General features: G+C 46.8%; 1 protein-coding gene across 3 annotated transcripts in view; it reads right to left on the reverse strand.

Moving 5' to 3' along the window:
- LOC139048144 (mitotic checkpoint serine/threonine-protein kinase BUB1-like) overlaps positions 1–19,362 on the reverse strand; it is a 373,386-nt gene that overhangs the window by 166,977 nt on the left and 187,047 nt on the right. For all 3 annotated transcript variants that reach the window (XM_070522664.1, XM_070522663.1, XM_070522665.1), the window contains one exon: positions 4,028–4,149. In XM_070522664.1, coding sequence (XP_070378765.1) covers positions 4,028–4,149 — 122 coding nt within the window. The remainder of the gene's footprint in view (positions 1–4,027; positions 4,150–19,362) is intronic.

Below are 19,362 nucleotides of genomic sequence, written 5' to 3' on the forward strand. Positions count from 1 at the left end.
TCCAGTGTTGCCCTTATTCTATTGGAGATTATTTTGGTAAATATTTTATATAAAACTGGGAGTAAGCTAATGGGCCTATTATTTTTCAATTCTTTAATGTCTCCCTTTTTGCAGATTAGAATAATGTTTCCATTCTTCCAGTTTTCTAGGACCCTTGCAGTCGATAGACATGTAGTATAAACAGCCGCCAGTTTTTCAAGCATTATGTCTCCTCCATCTTTGATTAAATACTGGTATTCCATCTTCTCCTGCCGCTCTTCCTTGTTTCATGTCTTGCAAATGTGTCTTGCAAATGTGTAAAAAAGGTCGCAGTTCGCACCCATCTATTTCTTCTACATTTGCACTTATATTGGTTTTCGCGGGCTTTTGTTTTTACAAGATCACGAGCGCATATTCGCGACTGCTAAATTACAAGTATTGTAAGTGCAGCGGTAATGGGTATTTCAATAGATTCCCCGCGCTAACTGTACAAACAATGTCTTAACTGACTGCAGACACATGTGCTGTAGCTTGAAGGAGGCAACATGTAGGCTCTTTCCAACCACAGAAAAAGGACACCTTCCAAGGAAGCCTTTCTTACGCACGGCTCCGCACCATTGTAGCGGCCCGTGTCCCCACTCTGACAATTTGCTCTTTGAGCGAAGGTCTCTACCAAGGCATCCTTCTCTCATTTGGCGCCCCAGTCTTTGGCGGTGATTCAGTATCAGTTCCACCTCTTAGGAATGACTTCTCCGATGTGTGAGACAGGCAGCCAAGACTGTGAGTTGTTTGCTGCACCGCCTTGAACACGCTACTCGGAAATCCCCGGTAAGCGCTGAAAGTTTTTATTTCTTCTTATTTTCTTTTTTTTCCACATTACATTTAAGTATTGTTTAGGCTCGCCGAAAACATATCGTATATCTAGCCACATTCATGGCCACATGCATACGGGTGACTCCGAAACCACCATGTTGGAACCATTCAGCAACACTACACCGTGTCACCTGCGCACGTGTGACTCGAACTACGAGGCCGGAACCACTTAGAAATTCGTCTATATTGAGTTACCCATCGCAATAAGGAAAACGCTTCTATCGCGAACAAATCAAAGAAGTTTTTACCCTGCAGGATTTCCTGACTGAGCTATGGCGAATGCTCAGTTGTTGTAGTTGGAAGTTTAAATCCCACCACGAGTTTCTTTTTTTTTTAATGAGTGGTGGTGAGCTTGAAATTCACCTCCTCCAGCGCACAACTTCTGCAGGCTTGGAGTGACGCCTGTCACCGGTAAACGATGCCAAGAGCGAGTGGGGCTATACTAATCCAGGTACATCCAAATTAAGAAGGCCCACTAAGCTTGAACAAAGACACACCCTCATCAGAACAGAAATTGGCCTCCCTGGTGCTGCATTCGGCCACAACTTCCCCAATGATATCTACAATTAACTCACCGCCTTCAGTCCCCAGCAGTTGAGGAGCAGCTGCCAAGGCGGCAGTCGGACCTGAATGTCTGGGTCTGGACAGGCCGTCAATGTAAACTGACCCTGTCAACCTTTAATTGCCGAGCTCTGTCGAGTGAGGCTAGCTTAGCAGTACTGCTCGAAGAACTACCAGACATTGTTTGGGATATCATCAGCCTTAGTGCTTAGAACTCGTGAGGCTTATACATTGCTGAATAACGAACATGTCTTCTGCTATTGAGGTCTCCCAGATAAGAAGCAATACAGGGTAGGATTCATAATCCATAAGGACATAGCGGGCAACACTGACGAATTGTAAAGCATTAATGAGAGGGTAGCAGTAGTAGCATTAAAACTAAATAGGAGGCATAAATAAAAGTAGCACAAGCCTACGCTGCAACCTCCAGTCACGATGATGATGAAATAGAACAGTTTTATGAAGATGTTGAATTAGCGATGAGAAAAGGGCAAACTCAATAACAGCCATGGGCGACTTCAATGCAAAAATGGGGGAAAAGCAGGCTGGTGAATAAGCAATTTGCAATAACGGCATTGATTCTAGGAACACTAGAGGAGAGATGTTGGTAGAATTTGCGGAAACTAATGAGCTGCAAATAATGAACATTGTCCTCAGGAACCACAGCAACAGAAAGTGGACCTGGAGGAGCCCTAATGGTTAAACAAGAAATTAAATCGATTTCACACTTCCTGGGAATACCAGCATAGTGAAAGATGTATAAGTATTAGGTGGGGTAAGGTGCAGTGATCATAGGTTAGTGAGGTGTAAGATTCACCTCACTTTGAAGAGAGAAAGAGATAAATTGGTCAGGAAAAAGCAGGTCGACCTAGAGGCAGTAGGGGCAAAAGCAGACAAATTCAGCCTGGTACTTGCAAACAAACATGGAGCCTTAGAACAGAGATGATGATGATGATGACATAGAGATAATGACTGAAATCGTAACTAGGCTAGCTTAAGAGGCAGCAACTGAAGTGTGAGACAAGGCACCAAGGCAACCAGTAGGCAAGCTCTCCAAGTAACAAAATACCTGATAAAGAAAATACAAAAAATGAAAGTGTCTAACTCAAGAAATAGGACGGAATTCGCGGAAGTGTCAAAACTGATCTACGAGGCAAAAATAAGGGATATCTGAAACTATAACGTGAGAAAGACTGAAGAAGCTATAAAAAATGGACGCAGCCTGAAATCGGTGAGAAAGAAACTTGGCATAGGACAAACCAAGGTGTATGCATTGAAATATAAGCAGGGTAATACAGTGAAAGCTCGTTAATTCGAACTTCAATAATTCAAATTTATGGATAATTCGAACTATACGATTTGGTCCGGCCAAGCTCCACAGAAGTCTATGTATAAAAAAGTCCGTTAATTCGAACGCGAGAAGGTTCCCTCACGGATAATTCGAACTACGCTCGCCTGACACAAGGCCAAAGAAGCGCCCCTACTGCCTACACACAAGGCTGTATTGCCTCCGAAACGGAGAGAACGGCGAGAGAATGCCAAATCGGAAAAAAAATTTAACCGACGCGGGGTCAGCCAGAAGGCAGCGGCGGCTGCCGCCTCTCCGTTCTACGTAACCTCCGAGACTTCTTGCCCGTTGCGAATCTCGGAGGCTTTGCAAATCTTGTACAGCTGCTAATGTTGTGTGGAGATGGCACGGCAAGCTCCAAAACACAGCGAATCAAGTACGTCGCAGCTGCGCTTCCAATCAAGAAACAACGAATGAGGGCCTTCGCCACCTTCACATGTTCAGCGTCTTTGTCTCGGCAGTCTTCATCGGTTGTGCACCTCTGTTTTCAGCTTAGGAGGTATCGGCCGTCGCGATTCATTGTGATGGTGTTAAGGCTCGGCTAACGTTCGTTTTGGTGGACATCGGTGGTGTGGCACAGTCGGACCCAGAGCTTCGACTTGAAGATTGCGTGTGCCCGCGGCACACGCCATCACTTTCTGACACGCCAAATTTCTGACATGCCCTACTGCTTCCAAATCGCAGTGTACTGTTGCCCTCCTTCACTTTCGCTAGTTCGAACTTTCGCTAATTCAAAGTGAAGCGGCTTCCCCTTGCGGTTCGAATTAACGAGCTTTTACTGTATGAGCAATCTCAAAAATATAGTAAAAGCAGCGGAATAATTCTATACTGACCTGTACAGTACCCAGAGGAGTCGGGATATCTCAATTAGAAACAGTAATGAACAGGGTACAGGAACTCCTCTTATAACTAGCTATGAGGTCAGTCCCTTTACCTTGTGACTGTCATAGACAGTCTTTTGCTTCCTGTCTAAAACTGCAATGCAATCGTCACATTTTTCATGGGCTCTAGAAAACCCCCTGAAATTACATTTGTGACACTCTGAAAGAACCTTGGCTTCATGCCGTAGTTAGAGTTGACAGTTACTAAGAAAGCAAGAAAAGGAGGACAAATTTTGGGTCAGTATAAAAGACTAAGTACCAATAAAGAAATCTTGCTTCTCCCAATTATTGAACATTTGAAACCATGGTCAATGGTCCATTATGCACACTGTCGGGGGTCAACTTTTGAACAAGAGTACTTCAAGCTGCGAAAGGTGTCACTCACCCCTGTCCTTCAGGGCATTGCCCAAGGAAGGACTGACCAGGATGGATTGCTCAGCAACCAGGATGCTCTGCTCGAGATTTACCATCCTGCTGGTCATCACGGCATGGTCCCTGGTACCGCTCCTGGAACACAAAGGCAATGCATGCTGGTCTCAGACCCCTACGTAGACCATCCAAACAATACGACCGCAAATCATACGAACTGCCACCTTCACTTGCTACAAACTTCGAAACTTCAGTCGCAGTGTGCTCACTTCTGTACACTGCTTATCTTTGCCAACGTTTACTCCAGTTCACTGCAGAGCAATGCTGCACACCAGCGCTTTATTGAAGGCAGTACCATTCTTGACAGGATCTTTTATACGGCGCATTCCAGCATTAATGGGTAAAGAAAATTTTCCTTCTCGTAATGCCTGCAATTAGTAACTAACTTGTGCATGTGCTTTGATCATGTCACTAAATTATTTTTATGCAGTAAGTGCAACATGGCCAACCGTATACTAAATACAGATTTAAATGTTGTGCAATTATGCAAGGACTAACTAGAAAACGAACAGGGAATCATCTACCACACTGAGTTTATTTCACTGTAGTCTACAACACATTTGAATAAATTTGTCATTTGCGGCACATTTCGTGACAGTCCATCATAACATGCAACTGGAAGAGCTACTGTCTATTAGGACTCGCAGGGCCACACCGAAGACATGGCCTAACGAGGCTGCCGAGAGACACAAGCAGTCGGCACTAGATCCAAACTTTGCACTTCATTGTGTACCCCAACGTGTCCCTGCTGGCACAGTCAGGGGGGGGGCACCACTGACAAGTATGTTGATGAACGGCGACCTCTGCACATCCCATCTTTAGTTAACAAGTTCATGCAGTATGGTGGAACAACACGCCAGCCACTATGGGTACAGGCAACATCCCAATCACCAGCATGTCCTGGAGGCTATCCCAAGTCGCTTGTTGTTTCAGTTATGTTGGCAAGCACTTGAGAAGTGGGAGGGGGCACCGGCTGCTGTGGCTCATGTGGTTCCAATGATGCCTGTGATGCCAGAGCAAAGGGAATAGGATGACACTGCCTTGTGGAAGAGGTCTTTGATGCTCCAGACCGTTCTCCCAGTTTCTCCACTTGACATGGCTATTGTAGGGATCACTCGTATGGACAATGCCGTACGAGGAAGCGAAAGCCGCAAACTCGCAATGAGAATGACGGGCTTTTGTTAGGCCGGACCTTGCAAGGCATGTCGTAGCCGGCAAATATGCTTTCAAGCACGTCCACAGCACTCGAACTGTTGTGCTCGAGGTTATTATTTCCAGGAACCTAAGGTAGCAATCAACTACTACGTCCATTCACATGGAACAGGTTCATGCCGAGGCATTCCCATGGACAACCAGGATACAAACTCAGCAAAGTTAACCAGAGGAAAAGCACATTGCTCACAGATGGCAACCACAGAGTAAATGTCTGTAGAGAAATGCCAGGCCACCGTACTGAATCTCGTGCAAGGGCTTTGCATCTGTTAATAACTCGACGTCCCTTATGTAGCAGTGCCAAGACTGCCAATCGGAATGATGATGGGATCGCCACAAAGGCACACATGAGCAACAATCCCTCACAGACAGACAGTTCAGCAGCCACCAAGCAATACAAGGAACCACCAAGAAAAATACCTCTTTTGAGGCCGCCCACGCTGACAGAAGGAGACAAATGCACTGCACTTCACATCAGAGCTCTTTGCTTGGCGCACATCCTCCAGGTTGAGTGGCTGAACTTCAGATCTCCAAGCCTCTAGTTGCTGTCGCAAAGAGCGCCACCGTATCCGAGTGACTGCTACCAACTCCACAAAACCATACGAGTGCTCCATTATGAACTTGACACCCCACCAAATCTTACTGAATTTTTCACATGGGTGTGCGATGTCGCAAAACAACAGATAGGCGAATACTTGAAGTTTCAAATATGAATAGAATATTACATACCACATATCCATATTCGAAAAAAGGTATTCCGTGCTTTTGAGTATTTGAAACTAGCCAAATAGTCACACCTTGATATGACGAAATTGTACTTACAACGAAATGCTTTGTTCAATCGCAAATTTTATGGCTTCAAAGCTTCAGCAGTAAAAACTTAGCAAAATCCCAGAGCATTCCCATTGGATAGTATCTTGTCAGTAAGCTCTAATAAATAAATTGCAAGAAGGTAGGGTCATAACCGGTTATGAGCGCCAGCACATGCGGCACAGATCGCACCAAGAAAAATGTATCGACGTGGCTCATGGTGTCCAAGATTTGCTTGTGCTGCGTCGCACTGCGCCGTAAATCTTTGACACCATGGCTGACCATGCTTAGTGCCCGCAGCTCTTATCAGATGGTACCCACAAATTAAAAGCAAAAGTGTAAAAAGATAAATATTTGTCCTGAGAAAAAAAACGAAGAAGTCAGTTTTGCCAGAAGGACTAAGCACTGAGGGCAAAGCAAAGAGACAACTAGGTACACGAAGTAAGGTTCGTAGATTTATTGAGGTCACCTGTGCCAAGGCAAACATGAACAGATCTCACTCGATGGCCACGAACTTGCCATCACAATGCAGTGAATGCTTTGCAAAGCATCTCAAAAACTTGAGACTACGCGGCCACCAACACTAGACGTGCAGGAACACACTGCGCAAAGCACCAACAGTCTCGGCTCAGTATTTGCACTTGTCGCAAATAACCTCCTAGGTACGGCATATGGCCTACGTGTGAGAGTGAGGCACAGGCTAGGGGAAGAGAGCTGGTGGCCACGCGTTCTCATCACTCTCGGCGGCAATCAAGGTTAGTAGATGCATAGGCTGTGCTTACACCTATGACTACAGTGCGTTGGACCTGCATTTCTTCCTACTTCCCGCATGCCATATGGCCACGTAAAGAGGACTTTGACAGCGTAGCATCAATCCCTTAATGTAGTTGCCAGCTCTCAAGCTTCACAATATTGATTCTTTTTTTCGTTATTGAAACTAATTTTTTCAGACTGCCAGATTATTGAGACATTTCTTCAAGCCCCTTCATGCAAAAATGAATTGGTTAGCAATTGTAATATGCATAAGAAGTTCAAATTCAATCTAGTGAAATTTCAATTTCACGAAGTAAAGTGACGATCTTACTGATTTCATCATATCGAAGTTGAACTGTATAGATCAAGTTACAGTCCAAATTTTTAAAGCATTCAAAGCACACTGCCGTGCTGACAGTGTTTCACCTTTTTGCTTTTGCAATGTGCGGGGCGCAACTTCGTTTGGTGCATTGCCTACAGTCAAAAAGTGCGCCAAGCCCGACTTCAGCAGACAGCTGGGCTAGCTGCATCTCAAACTGATGCATTTCCAGTGCTTTGGAGGAAACAGAAAATCCAGACAGTAAAAGAGAACAACACAGGACAGGGAGGATGCCGTCCTCCAGCGTCCCCCGTGTTCTACCAAAGCACTGGAAATGGATCAGTAGCCTGGCTTTGGTCATGAAAGAGACTAGTCACGCAATCAAAACCTGATGTAGTGGTCTTCTGGTATCAGACGCAACTAACACACACACGCATATGACCGTGCTACCAAAAGCTGGGTATATTCAGCACTCAACGGGACAAAAGGGGCCGGCACTTGCAACACAAGTGCACAAAAGGAAGGGCCAATCTACTTTTTCATGTTCCTGTGCTGCCCTCTGACGCACACTGCTGGAAACGTTTTAGAAGGGTGCCATGAGGCTTTCACCAGTTGATTTGTGTACCTGCACCCATGTTGAGTGTGCGTCTATTGTGCATTTTGTGGATCGTGATTAACTTTTTATTGGTTTCCCCGGTGCAGCACATCGTACCTGGAAGTCAAGTATCGCGCACCGACTATTAATTGGAATTTTCGGTTAATTAGAAGTGAAGTGCTGGTCCCGTCAGTTTTGCATGTAATGCTATAGAAGAAATCACTCAATAATTCGAAGTCCTCATCCAGTAATATTGTTTAATTGGAAGTTAATTTTCAGCCGGGATCCTCGAGGTGACCGTCATTCTTTGGTAGAATGTGCAATTTTCAAGTGTTGCAACAGTTCCCTGCTCCGCGTTGGTGTCATCGCCACCGCAGCCGCCCGCAATGCCATCCTTCTTGGAGCGGCGCGATTATTCATTGCTACGGCTGCCGTGGCCTCCGCGATCAACTTCGGCGGGAGGCAAAGCGGCTCCCGCCAGAGGCCACGCGCGGCTGCCACGCGTGGCCGGAGCTGATCGCGGAGGCAACGCGGGTGCCATAGGTGCACGCAGCGCCGCATACTGGCATTGGCAAGATTGTGCGAGATTAGTCTTGCAGCGTGCACAGCGTATGTCGGTGCGTGTGTTGGTCGAGCGCCGTAGTGCGGGTAGCTCGTAGGCTAGGTTGTTCCACGGGTGATTCGGAATTGACTGTACCTAGCCGCGCAGTTTATAGCCATGGCAAACAGTGACTCTTATTGCACGCTCGACCTGGCAACGAAAGTCGAAGTTTTGAAGGAAGTTGAGAAGAGGGAGGTGCCGCCAAACAAGACATAGCCCGGAAATACGGGATCAAGCCGAACACGCTCTATAACTACATCAAGAACAAGTGCACAATAATGGATGCATTTGAGAACGACAAGTTCAACACTTCTCGGAAGTGAATGCGCACCGGCGCTTACCCAGAGTTGGAGAAGGCTCGGCTGATTTGGATTAGGGAGGCCAGGAGCAACTAACTTCCTCTCAGCAGAAACATCATTGCAATGAAAGCCCTAACGCTTGCAGCAATGTTGGGGATCGATGACTTCGTTTCGTCAGATGGATGGCTGACGCGCTTTAAAGATCGCCATGAATTGGTTTTCAAGAGCGTGTGTGGTGAAAAGGCGTCCGTTAACTGGAAACATGCGCCACGTGGAAGGACGGAAAGCTGCGTGAATATCTCGCCGAATACAGACCGGAAGACTTCTTCAATGCAGATGAGACTGCACTCTTCTATCGGCTTCTACCAGAGAAGACCCTGACATTCAAGGACGACGACTGTGCTGGGGGCAAACGCAGCAAGGAGAAAGTGCCGGTGCTGATCGCAGAAATATGACTGGCACGGAACGATGTCGGTTACTTGTGATCGGGAAAGCTGCGAAGCCGAGATGTTTTAAAGGCGTGAAGACGCTGCCTGTGGACTATGAGGCGAACAAAAAAGCGTGGATGACGGCCGAAATCTTCAAGAGCTGTATAAGCAAATTGGACCGCAAGTTTGCTGCTTCGAACCGCAAGGTGCTGTTCCTCGTCGATCACTGCAGTGCTCACGTGAATGTGCCAGCCTTGAGTGCAATACGCCTCGCATTTTTGAGTGCAAAGAAAACGGCTGTTTTGCAGCCAATGGATCAAGGCATCATCAAGAATGTTAAAGTCCTGTACAGGCGGCACCTCCTCGAGCGCATGATTTTGTGTATGGATAGCTCCACAAAGTACGAGGTGAGCCTGCTTAGTGCCATCCACATGTTGGCGCGAGCTTGGGATCGTGTGAAGCAAGAAACAATTGCAAACTGCTTCAGGGCTTGCGGTTTTGTGGCAGCTTCTTAGGAGGATGCCTCTGAAATTTCAGCGGAGGAAGCGTCAACAAGCGAGCTTGACAGCAATGATTTTGGTGATGCTCTCGGGGACGTCAATTTTGAAGATTACGTCGCCGTAGACAAGGCGGTCGAAACGTGCGGTGCGCAGACGGATAGTGAAATTGTAGAGATTATTCGGCCCCAGGAAGCGACCCAGGAAAGCGACGATGACGTTGAAGGCGAGCCGCAACCTAAGGCTGCCAATGTAGCTGCGGGCCTTGCTCTCGTGAAGCGCTTCTTTGCCGCTGAAGGTAACGCGGAAGAAGCGTTCCGCCACATCTACAGCCTGCAGAACTTGCTTTCAGCAGCGCGATTCGGCAAGAAGAAGCAAAGCAAGATGACCGACTATTTTTCTTAGAGAAAATACTCGATTTTGCCTCAAATAAAGTGCTGTTTTTTGTGTTTTGTGCTTAATTGGAAGTTCGTTTAATTCGAAGTTTTTTGCGGTCCCCGTGAACTTCGTATTAACGGGAGTAAACAAACCTGTGCTTGGCATAAGCCTCGACTTATAGGTAATGTAATTCTCTCGCAAAAACCTGGCTGCCATTGCTGACACCATTTGTAACTGAGCGAGCTTATGCTGCTGTACCCATACCTGCCAACCTGAAGATTCAGAAATTCATGAAACTATTGCGACGGGGGTGGGGGACAGCACTTATTTTAGGGATTTACCTTTTGCAACAAGCTTACATTTTCACAACCTCAAGTGAAATTCGTGTCTTGGAGAGTAAAGAGCGAAAACTCCACTGGGGCACAATACATTTTTGCAATGATTTTGCTGTTGCCGACTTTGCCTGCTTCAGAAATTTCTCCGTGTAGGTTTGCTCGAAGCAAGTACCATTCTGGTGCCCCTTGACCATCAGCAGACTTTCATGTTTTCTCACACACAGATGAGCGAAACTCCATTTCAGTTTTGTTCACAGTGCTGAATATTCTCTCACACTCAGCATTGCTGTGGGGAATGGAGAGAATACCCAGCATAACCATTGAAATTCTGTAGAACCTGAGCGATCCGTCGAATTCGAACGCTTCCTAATTGCAACCAGTGCACGTCGCACCTTGGCTCATTCAATATCTCGACTGGAACCTGATATGCTTTCAAGTTGGCAAACTCGACATCATGCACATTGATTGCTACTTTTGAAGCGCCACTCTACTGGGGTAGGATGGCAGGGAACACCATAATAAAATGACGTACACTGTGTAATGAAGCAGTTTCCAGAGCTTGTACCTGAGCAACTTCAGCCATCTTGAGATTGACGTCTTCTAGCGGGAATTTGTGGTGTATGTAATCGCATGCTGCTCTTAAGTACAGACGTACAGCAGAGAAGAACTGCTCTCTCTCCATCCAGCTCAGTGTATCAACCACAGATTAGGTTGTGCTGCCAATGACTATGTCTTCATCACCTTTCTGGTTCTCTGCAGCTCCATAGTCAACTTCCAGCAATGAATGACATGCCTTGACAACACCTGGGTGCATAAATCTAGTCAGGAGACCCTCGAAAAGCAGTTCAAAAGGCCCCTCAGTAATTGAATATGAGGAGCCTGTGCCTGAAGATGACAGTTTGCCTTCTCAAAAGGCGGTATAACATTTTGGAGAAAAAGACAGCATGGCCTGTTTAGCTCCAATGACAAAAAATAAAACAGGCACTCCGCATGGGTCACGTGGCTGGCTTCCCCAGAATCCTTGGTATGAAGCTTCAGTTTTTTTGCTTGAGGTTTAGAATGAGCTCCTTTCCTTTTTGATGATGACGATGATGTGTGGTGTTTTGTGGCGCAAGGGTGAGGTTTGGCCAAAGAGCGCCATGACAAGTGGTAGTGTTAACGATGTATTATGGAAGATGCGACTTGGCTGTAAAGTGGCCTAAAAATTATCGCTGCAAAGTGCGTAAAATCTACGTGCTATAATATTATGGCGATGACTAATGACGGATACTATGAATATTAAAATCCATCGTAAAAGAATGATGCATTGTTTAAAATATCCCACAACTGCCTCGCCAGAGCCCTTGAACCACAAGGGCCTAGAGGCATGTGCTATTCAAAATAATTATCGCAGCGGCATCCTCTGAAGAGAGGATGCGCCACGAACGTGTGGGGCTAATAACATGCAACACAACATCTTTCGAAAAACCTAAGACGGCGTTGGTGTGAAAGAGTGGTTCTGGACCAAGTAACATAACAGGACGAAGGGGGATGTGATGCCAGTATACTAAGAGAAAATGTTTTTTTTTTCTTTCGGATTCGGCTTCCCGACACTCCAGAAGGGTGGAGGACAGTCAGCCTCTCCCCGCATCTACCACAGGTTGGAGGCTCATTTCCCGTGAGCAAAAAGTTAGGTGTGCTAAAAGTGTGTCCTATTCTTAGACGGCAGAATAGGACATCTGTCCGGCGGGATTTTCTTACAAAAGGCCAGAAACCTAATTGTGGCTTTATTACATGCAGTTTATTATTTATTTCTTCGTCCCACATGCGTTGCCAGTGGTTTCGTAGTTTCCTTCTTAAGAAAGGCTTCAGGTCTGTGACAGGGACCGAAGCAGTAGGATTAACTGCATGCAATGAAATTGATGTGGCCATCTGGTTGGCTAGAAGGTTTCCCTCGATGCCCCTATGTCCAGGCACCCAGCATATGATCACATGTTGGTTAGATATATATGCTTTGCACAGTGCGGAGTAGAGTTCATTAAATACTGGATTTTTGTGATTACAGAAAGACATCAAGGCCTTCACAACACTGAGGGAGTCCGTATATATAACTGATTTCTGGAGTTGTGATTTATTTATATGTTTTATGGCTGACAGCAGTGCGTAGGCCTCAGCCGTAAAGATACTAGTTTCCGGATGCAGTACGTCGGATTCCGAGAAGGATGGACCGACGGCTGCATAGGACACCCCGTCGTGTGACTTTGATGCGTCTGTGTATAACTCCGTGCAGGAGTATTTGTGCTGGAGTTCCCGGAAATGCATCTGGATTTCAATCTCTGGAGCATGCTTTGTGACTTCCACGAAAGGTATATCACATTGTATGAGCTGCCACTCCCAAGGAGGTAGCAGCTTGGCTGGATGCATTAGGCGAAGCTTGAGGAGTGGAACGTGCATTTCTTCACTAAGCTCCCTCACACGCAGCTAGAAAGGCTGTCTTACAGAGGGACGATTGCGAAACAGTGTAGAATATGCCATGTCATTAATGATATTAAAACAGGGATGTTGAGGATTTGAGTGGACTTTCAGAAAATATGTTTGGCTGATGTATGTTTACTGCAGATGAAGTGACCACTCATTTGATTCTACATATAAACTTTGTATGGGACTCGTTCTGAAAGCGCCAGTAGCCAGTCGGATTCCGAGATGGTGGACTGGGTCTAGCATCGAATGAGGCTTTTATAGATATTCATTAAGCACTTCCTGTCACTACCCCATGTTGTCTGGGATAGAAGTTTGATTATGTTCATTGTTTTTAGACATTTTTCTTTAAGATGTTTAATGTGGGGGACGAAAGTAAGTCTGTAGTCAAGTATGGCACCTAGAAATTTGTGTTCTTTGTTTACAGGTATCTGTTGTCCACGCAGTTCTATGCAAGGATCTGGGATAAGTCCTCTCTTTCTTGTAAAAAGAACACAAGAGCTTTTGTTAGGATTAATCTTAAATCCATTCCTGTCTGCCCACATTGACACTTTGTTCAGGCCATGCTGTACCTGTCTCTCGCAGACTGCGAGGTTACAAGATTTGAAAGCTATTTGAATGTCGTCCACGTAGACAGAGTAAAAGATGGCGGGTGGTAATGAAGCACGAAGCGTTTTCATCTTCACTATAAAGAGCGTGCAGCTGAGCACGCCTCCTTGTGGTACACCCGTTTCTTGCGTAAAAGGACGTGAGAGTGCATTGCCGACTTTTAACCGGAAGGTACGATTGGACAGATAGCTTTCTATTATGTTAAGCATATTACCGTGGATGCCTAAGTCTGACAGGTCTCTTTAGGATTCCGTAACGCCACGTTGTGTCATACGCCTTTTCCATATCGAGAAATATCGATAGGAAGAACTGTTTATGTATAAATGCGTCCCGAATATTCCGTTCAACACGTACGAGATGATCGGATGTGGAGCGCCCTTCTCGGAAGCCGCACTGATAAGGATCAAGCATTTTGCTCTGTTCAAGGAAATGAATGAGTCGCCGATTTATCATTTTTTCAAACACCTTGCAAATGCAACTTGTGAGGGCTATCGGGCGGTAACTTGCCACTGAGGAACGGTCTTTGCCTTGTTTCAAAACAGGGACCACAATGGCTTCCTTCCACGCGGTTGGAAGGTACCCTGCATCCCAGATGGTGTTGAAAAGTGTGAGTAATGTAACTTGCGTATCATTGTGCAAGTGTTTAAGCGTTTCATACATGACCCTATCAGATCCTGGTGCGGAGCTCTTGCATGCGCTCAGGGCAGCTCTCAATTCGGCAATACTAAATGGACAGTTGTAAGGCTCATTCTCTCGACATTTTCTTGTTAATGGCTTACGTTCTTCTATTTGTTTATATTTCAGGAAGGATTGCGAATAATGATTTGAACTTGATACGCTCTCAAAGTGCTCCCCAAGTGAGTCTACCTGATCTTGCAGTGTATTGCCCTGTGTATTTACTAGAGGGAGTGAATATGTTTGTCGCCCTCTAATCCTATTCACCCTGTTCCGGGCATTGACCTCATCTCTAAACGAGTTGACGCCCGATAAATACTTTTGCCAACTCTCTCTTCTGGCCTGTCGGCGGGTTCTCCTGCCTTGAGACTTAACTTTCTTAAAGTTAACAAGATTCTCTGCAGTGGGCGAGGCGCGTAGCAACCCCCACAATTTGTTCCGATTCCTGCATGCGATTCTGCATTCCTCGTTCCACCACGGGACCTGCCGTTTGCATGCAGAGCCACTTACTTCACGTATGCATTTAGATGTGGCATCTATTATGAAAGCTGTGAAGTACTCCACAGCAGCATCAATTTCTAAAGAAGACATGTCATCCCATGATATACTAGTTAAGTTTCGGAATTCCTCTCAGTCTGCTGTGTCAATCTTCCACCTAGGAGCCTGTGGTGGATATTCATTTTTTTTTAAGTGTTCTTAATAGTATGGGGAAGTGGTCGCTTCTGTAGGGATTATTCGTAACTTCCCATTCGAGTTCAGGCAGTATAGACGGGGAAACTATGCTCAGGTCAATTGAAGAAAAGGTATTGTTTGCAAGACAGTAATAAGTGGGTTTCTTCTTATTCAGCAAGCACGCACCTGAAGAAAAAAGGAACTGTTCAACAAGACGTCCTCGCGCGTGTTTACGAGAGTCGCCCCACAGGGAGCTGTGCGCATTGAAATCGCCAACGAGAACATAAGGTTCTGGCAATTGATCTATAAAGGATTGGAATTCATGTTTCGTTAATTTGTAGTGTGGGGGCACGTAAAGAGAGCTAATGGTGATGAGTTTGTTTAGGAGAACAGCTCGAACCGCCACTGCTTCAAGGGGCGTTTGTAGCAGTAAACGCTGACAGGAAATACTTTTATGAATAAAAATGGCAACACCGCCAGCTCATACGACAGCATCATCGCGATCTTTGCGGAACTTGACATACGGTCGGAGAAACTTCGTGTGTTGTGGTTTTAAATGTGTTTCCTATAGACACAGCACTTTTGGATTGTGTTTTTGGATAAGCTCTTGCACGTCATCAAGGTTCCTAAGAAGACTTCTGACGTTCCATTGAATAATTCGTGTATCCACTTTGAAAGTAAATAAGTGCTGTGTGTATGGAAACGGAGGTGATGCCTTAAGTTACAGAGCTATTTTGAGGCCCTGTAACGGGGGTTCTGCCCTTTCTGGAGCGTTCGAGGGAGCCTCACCGCTCCTTAGGCGCTTGGTGCGCCTTGAGGATAGGTGTAGTGTCCATTGCCTCTTGTGAGGCGCCGGACACGTGCTCTTGCGAGCGAGAATTTACCAGCGAGCGTCCTGCCTTGGAGGGCAAGACCCTTGCGCCCACCAGCCCGGAGGTCGATGGGGCTCCCTGGGGAATTTGGCTGCGCCGGCTGTTGCCAGCGCTGGGAGGGGCCGGGGAGGCTGGGGCAGCCTCAGCTGCGCCCACCTTCGGTGTCAGTGGCCCTGTCTGGTGGGTTGGCGGAGCAGCGCTAGCTGCAACCGCCGCGGGGGCAGATGGCGTAACTGCCGACTCGCGGGTTGTGAGTCGGACAGCCGCCGGTGGCCGTTGTGTCGCTGCCCCCTGACGCATCACATCGGCAAAACTTTTCTTGGGCAGGTATGAAACCCACCTGCGTGCCTCTTTGAACGATATGTTCTCTTTTACTTTGATGGTTACTATTTCTTTTCCTTCTTCCAGGAGGGGCATGACCGCGAGTACTCGGCGTGCTCCCCATCAGAGTTTACACAGTGGAGAGCGTTCTCACCAGTTTCAGTGGTGTGTTCTTGGGCACTGCATTTAGCACAAGTTTGGCGACCTCGGCAGCTCTGCGAGCTGTGGCCGAAGCACTGGCATTTGAAACAACGGAGTGGGTGTGGCACGTACGGCCTGACACGGAGCTTGATATACCCGGCCTCGACTGACTCGGGCAAGACACTTGAACCAAAGGTGATTATTAAGTGCTTCGTCTGAATCTCTTTACCTTCTCACCTCATCCTAATTCTTCTGACATTGATCACATTTTGTTCGCTGAAGCCCTCCAGGAGTTCCGCTTCAGTCAGCTCAAGCAAATCATCATCCGACACAACACCGCGGGTGGTGTTCATTGTACGGTGCGGGGTTACTATTATGTGGGTCTCCCCAAATGACACTAGCTTCGGTAGTTTGTCATATTGCTTCTGGTCACAGAGCTCCAAGAGGAGGTCGCCGCTTGCCATCCTCGACGCCTTGTAACTTGGACCAAAAACATCAGTCAAGGTCTCTGACACAAGGAACGGTGAAATGGTTCGCACTGGTTTGTCTGTCTTTTCAGAGTGAATGACGTGAAAGCGGGGGACGTTTTGGATTTGGCGTCCGAAAAACTGGAATAAATCTTCGGTGCGCCCTTGTTTCTGAGGGCGATCAGGAAGTTTGGGGAAAGAAGTTTCCGTGAAAAAATGTATGCATTCGGCAATAGCGCCGACCGCCCACCACGGAGCCCAACGAGAGGACGCGGCAGAGCTTGCGTACAAGTCTGCACGACGCCAGTCGTACGCCGTCACTATAACCGAATATGGTGTACCCAAGATTGGATAGCCACACAGGGTTAACCCTTGCTGCCAGGAGAAAGGAAGTAAATAGAAGAGAGAAGGAGACAGGAAAGGTCAAAAAGTGAGAGATAAAGACGAATATTCGAGGAGGGAGAGACAGGAAAAGGTGACTGCTGATGTCCTCCAGGTGGGTCAGTCTGGAGGTGCTGTCTATGTGAAGCCGAGGCCGAAGAGGTGTGTTGCCTCCGCCGGGAGGCCTTAAAGGTCCAAACACCGAGCATCGGCTCAACCCCCAGGATCCCCCTTTCCATGGACACGGCTAAGCCGCGCACGGTTACACGCGGGAGGGTCCAACCCTCGTGTGCTCGGGTCCGTGGTGTCGCAACACACCAAACGCCTGCTGACACAGACGCCCCTGCGGGGTCCTTTCTTTTTTAGCGAGAGTTCAACGGTGTTTTCTCTCTCAGAGGCCTGCAGCAGTTCTGTCAAGATGTGTAGCAGACTATTGGGGTCAGTGCAGGGTTCTTGGGGGTTTGTGAGGAAGTCATCGGAATTTGGTACGACTTCAAAAACAAGCTCTGCTTATTGCAGTGCTCTGTTTCAGATTTTAAAAAAAAGCTGAGTAGTGGTTTCCACCGGTCGAGCAGCCTCTTCACACACTTTCTCAATGACAGCCAACATGTCGGCGAATGCTTCAACATCTTTCTGACCTCGGCGTCATGCATTTTTTTGGAACTCTAAGTCGATCTTTCCGCTTCGAGCTTTTCTCTAGGCATTAAAAAAAAAAATGACAACCAAAGCCTCATCAACTTTTACAAGAAGATATGAAGCTCCTTTCTGGGCGGCCAAGTTGATGAGATCGCCGGGGCAACCAACCCCTATCAAACCTGGTTGAGCCTCTTTTAATATTAAGTAGAAACACCGTTTTTCTTGCCGTTCATAACATTGGCATTGTCCGAACACACAGCCAACAGGTTTCCAATAGGCAAATTGCCTCATCTAGAACCAGATTTTCAATCTTGTGACTCATCGCTTCCCCTTGGATTGTCCCAAGGCTAAGAAGACGGCTTTCGACTCTACTCGTTTCTTTAACGAAATAGGTCACAACTATAGGGTAAAGCAGCGTATTCATATTGTTACTGCCGCCCACAGCGTTAAAAAATACTTGCTGTTTTAGGGCATCCAGCAAAGGAGTCTCCGCATTGGTGGCCATTTCCCGGACAATTGATGTCTTTTGTTTGTCCACAGGCATAGTGTTTCGCTTCTTCGCACTTGGGGAATATCTTCCGGAAAAGCGGTCCCGCACGATCGCTGACACTCAGCGGGATGCTGTGTTTAACTAAAAACGCTGTGAAGAGGCATTCTGCCCAAATCACACCGAGGTCGTTGTCGCTGCGTACAAAACTTGCTAGGCTTGGCTGGCTGTTTGTGGCTTGCACGTATCCTTGATGCTTTTTCGAAGCGATGTGGACCTTGATGTCAGACTTGCCGCCACGCGAGATGTTCACATCACAGGCACACGTGGTGCAGAATCCGAACTTCTCCCCTTTCTTCGACGGCATGAAGCACGGAAATTCTGCCGTATACGATTTTAAAAACACTTGGAAGTACTGTCTGGGCTTTGAGCCCACCACTGCGCTGCGAAGCCACTGCAGGGCGGAGTCGAACTGCATCCTACACGGCAGCTATTCACACAAGAGGCGAGGCCAATGCTGCAGTGACTGAAGTCCAAAGCCGTGCGCCCAAGCGAGCAAACGCAACAGCATGGCAACAGGTACGTGGAGGCGTTATTAGGGGCACTATCGAGCTTTGGATATGGATTCGTAACCCCCTAGTAGAAGACAGAAGTCACTGCAACCTTGCAGCTGCTGATAATGATACCACACATACGTATTACCCTCTCGTGGCTGTGCAAGGTACCAGAGTGTAGTTTTACATGTTTACGTTTTTTTTTTTTATATGTTTTCCGTAATATTTCAAGCAAGATTCGTAATATTGTAAGACTGCTTGAAATTCGTACATTTTACGGAAAATTCAGAAGAGTTGGCAGTTATACTGCACCGAATGCAGTCTTGTTTCCCGTTTGACGCAGAGGTGAACAGTGCTTCTCTGGAATGAAGAAATGCGTCAGCAAATGTGTCAGCACGTGGAGACCCACCATCTATGTAGCGAATGCGACCTGCAGCCTATGGGAATGATGACGTATGCAGATGTTGGCACGGCGCCGCTTGTTGCCGCTGTGTTGCCGCTTGCCGCTTATTGTGTACGTGTCATGCAAAGTGAAGAGTAGTTTATTTCAAATCGCTAAGACCAGAACGGAACTATAAAAGCAGTTTCCCTCGTCCTAACTGCTTACTTTTCAGTTCAGGTATGCCGGTAGCGGGTGCACGAAGTCGACAGCACCAGGCCTAACCTTTCCTGAACAGAATCAACATTGATTCAAACTTCATGCGCACGGCTTAGAGGGTTGAAGCTTGTGCATTTCAACTTCAGAGGCATGTTTTGACTCATCTTTAGTGCAATCCATAATATATAGAAGCG

The sequence above is a fragment of the Dermacentor albipictus genome, chromosome 7 (genome assembly GCF_038994185.2).
Source record: "Dermacentor albipictus isolate Rhodes 1998 colony chromosome 7, USDA_Dalb.pri_finalv2, whole genome shotgun sequence".
In the NCBI taxonomy this organism is placed as follows: domain Eukaryota; kingdom Metazoa; phylum Arthropoda; class Arachnida; order Ixodida; family Ixodidae; genus Dermacentor; species Dermacentor albipictus.